Source organism: Loa loa (genome assembly GCF_000183805.2).
Source record: "Loa loa unplaced genomic scaffold supercont3.136, whole genome shotgun sequence".
Lineage (NCBI taxonomy): Eukaryota > Metazoa > Nematoda > Chromadorea > Rhabditida > Onchocercidae > Loa > Loa loa.
In genome coordinates this window covers 136,669-138,115 of record NW_018108316.1, presented here as the reverse complement: position 1 = coordinate 138,115, position 1,447 = coordinate 136,669, and the positions used below count along the sequence as shown (strand labels likewise).

The following is a 1,447-nucleotide window of genomic DNA, read 5'->3' as shown; positions in this document are numbered from 1 at the left end:
TAGTAGAAACAATCAAATATGATAAAAGGAAATAGTTCATCTTATGAAGGTTAATTACTGTTCAAATTTTTCTACTGTAGGATAAGGTCAATTTTTTTTTTGTCTGTAGTTTGGTCAGTATTTCTTTTTTTTTTTTTTATGGGCAATTCATCAAATAAATAATTCTTGTTTCATTTCATTCAAATATCATTCTAAAAGTGATTATTTTTTAGTTTGTCAATTGTTTGATTAAATTCTTCCTATCAAACGGAAGTCATATTATCAATCATTCAATGAATAATATGAAATCATTGGGAGGTCAAAAGTCATCGATAATGTTAGAACAAGTACCATCAGTACTACGAAAGCTACGTGTTCGAATTGATTTTATCGATCGGCAATCAATTGATGTGGATGCTGTTGTTCAGGTTTCTTCTTTTCCCAATATTTTAATTCAAACTTAATTTTTTTTTTTCGATTCTCTTAAAATACTTATTAATTACTTAATTATATTTGATTACTGAATACAAATGTCTTTGCAATACAATCTGCTACACAATGATAAAATGATTTTGATAAAATTGTAAGGATGATAAAATGAAATGATTTTTATCAGTATTTCTATATCATAATTTGGTTAATTAATGAGAAGTACTGAAAATTTTCAGGATAGTCTTCCAGGTGGCCCTTGCATTGGAACTGTTATAGGTTGTCATGGTGCACCTGGTTCACATAATGATTTCAAATACATCGTACCATACTTGCATAAATGTGGAATTCGTTTTATAGGCATTAATTTTCCAGGTCAAGGCTATACTCCACGTATGTTTTATGCTTTTTCTTCAAATACATTGATTACTTTCTATTTGAAAGTTAAAAAAAAAAAAATTTTCACATACTTATCTTTTGCATAAATTTGATAGTCAAATTTAATGATCATTTAATTGATTTAATTTATTCATTAATTACAAAGGAATGTACAGGACTTCTTTCTGTTAATTTAAAATTTTTTGTTTCTTTCATTTTCATTTCTAATTTTTTAAACGTTTGAATGTAAAATAAGAACTTAAAAGCACAACAAAAATAAAAGAATAAAATTTATTTCTTTATCTGATCAAAATTCCACTTACAGATTATGAAGAATTAAATTATACTAATGAAGAGCGTATGCAATTTGTACAAAAAATTATCAATTCAATGGATGTTGGTGATAACATTGTATTCTTAGGTCATAGTAGAGGATCGGAAAATGCTCTTCGATTAGCTGCAAGAAATCCGGTTAGATTTTTTTTAGTAATACAAATATGTAAGTAAAAATGTAAATAATTATTTCAATTCATTAAATTCATTTCTTATTGAGCTATAAACAAAACAATTATGATATTATTACTTCTATTTTGAAGTTATTACTTTTAAAGAATTAAAATTATATTATTTATTTTAGGATCGATGTAAAGGTGTTGCATTA

At 25.3% G+C, this 1,447-nt stretch overlaps 1 protein-coding gene across 1 annotated transcript in view; it reads left to right on the top strand.

The window, feature by feature from the left end:
* Positions 1–281: 281 nt before the first annotated feature.
* The window catches only part of LOAG_17839 (hypothetical protein), a gene marked incomplete at both ends in the record, with an annotated part of 3,152 nt that continues 1,986 nt past the window's right edge, over positions 282–1,447 (top strand). Inside the window, 2 exons of the mRNA XM_020450504.1 lie at positions 282–407; positions 648–801. Of these exons, the coding sequence (XP_020305812.1) occupies positions 282–407; positions 648–801 (280 nt within the window). The remainder of the gene's footprint in view (positions 408–647; positions 802–1,447) is intronic.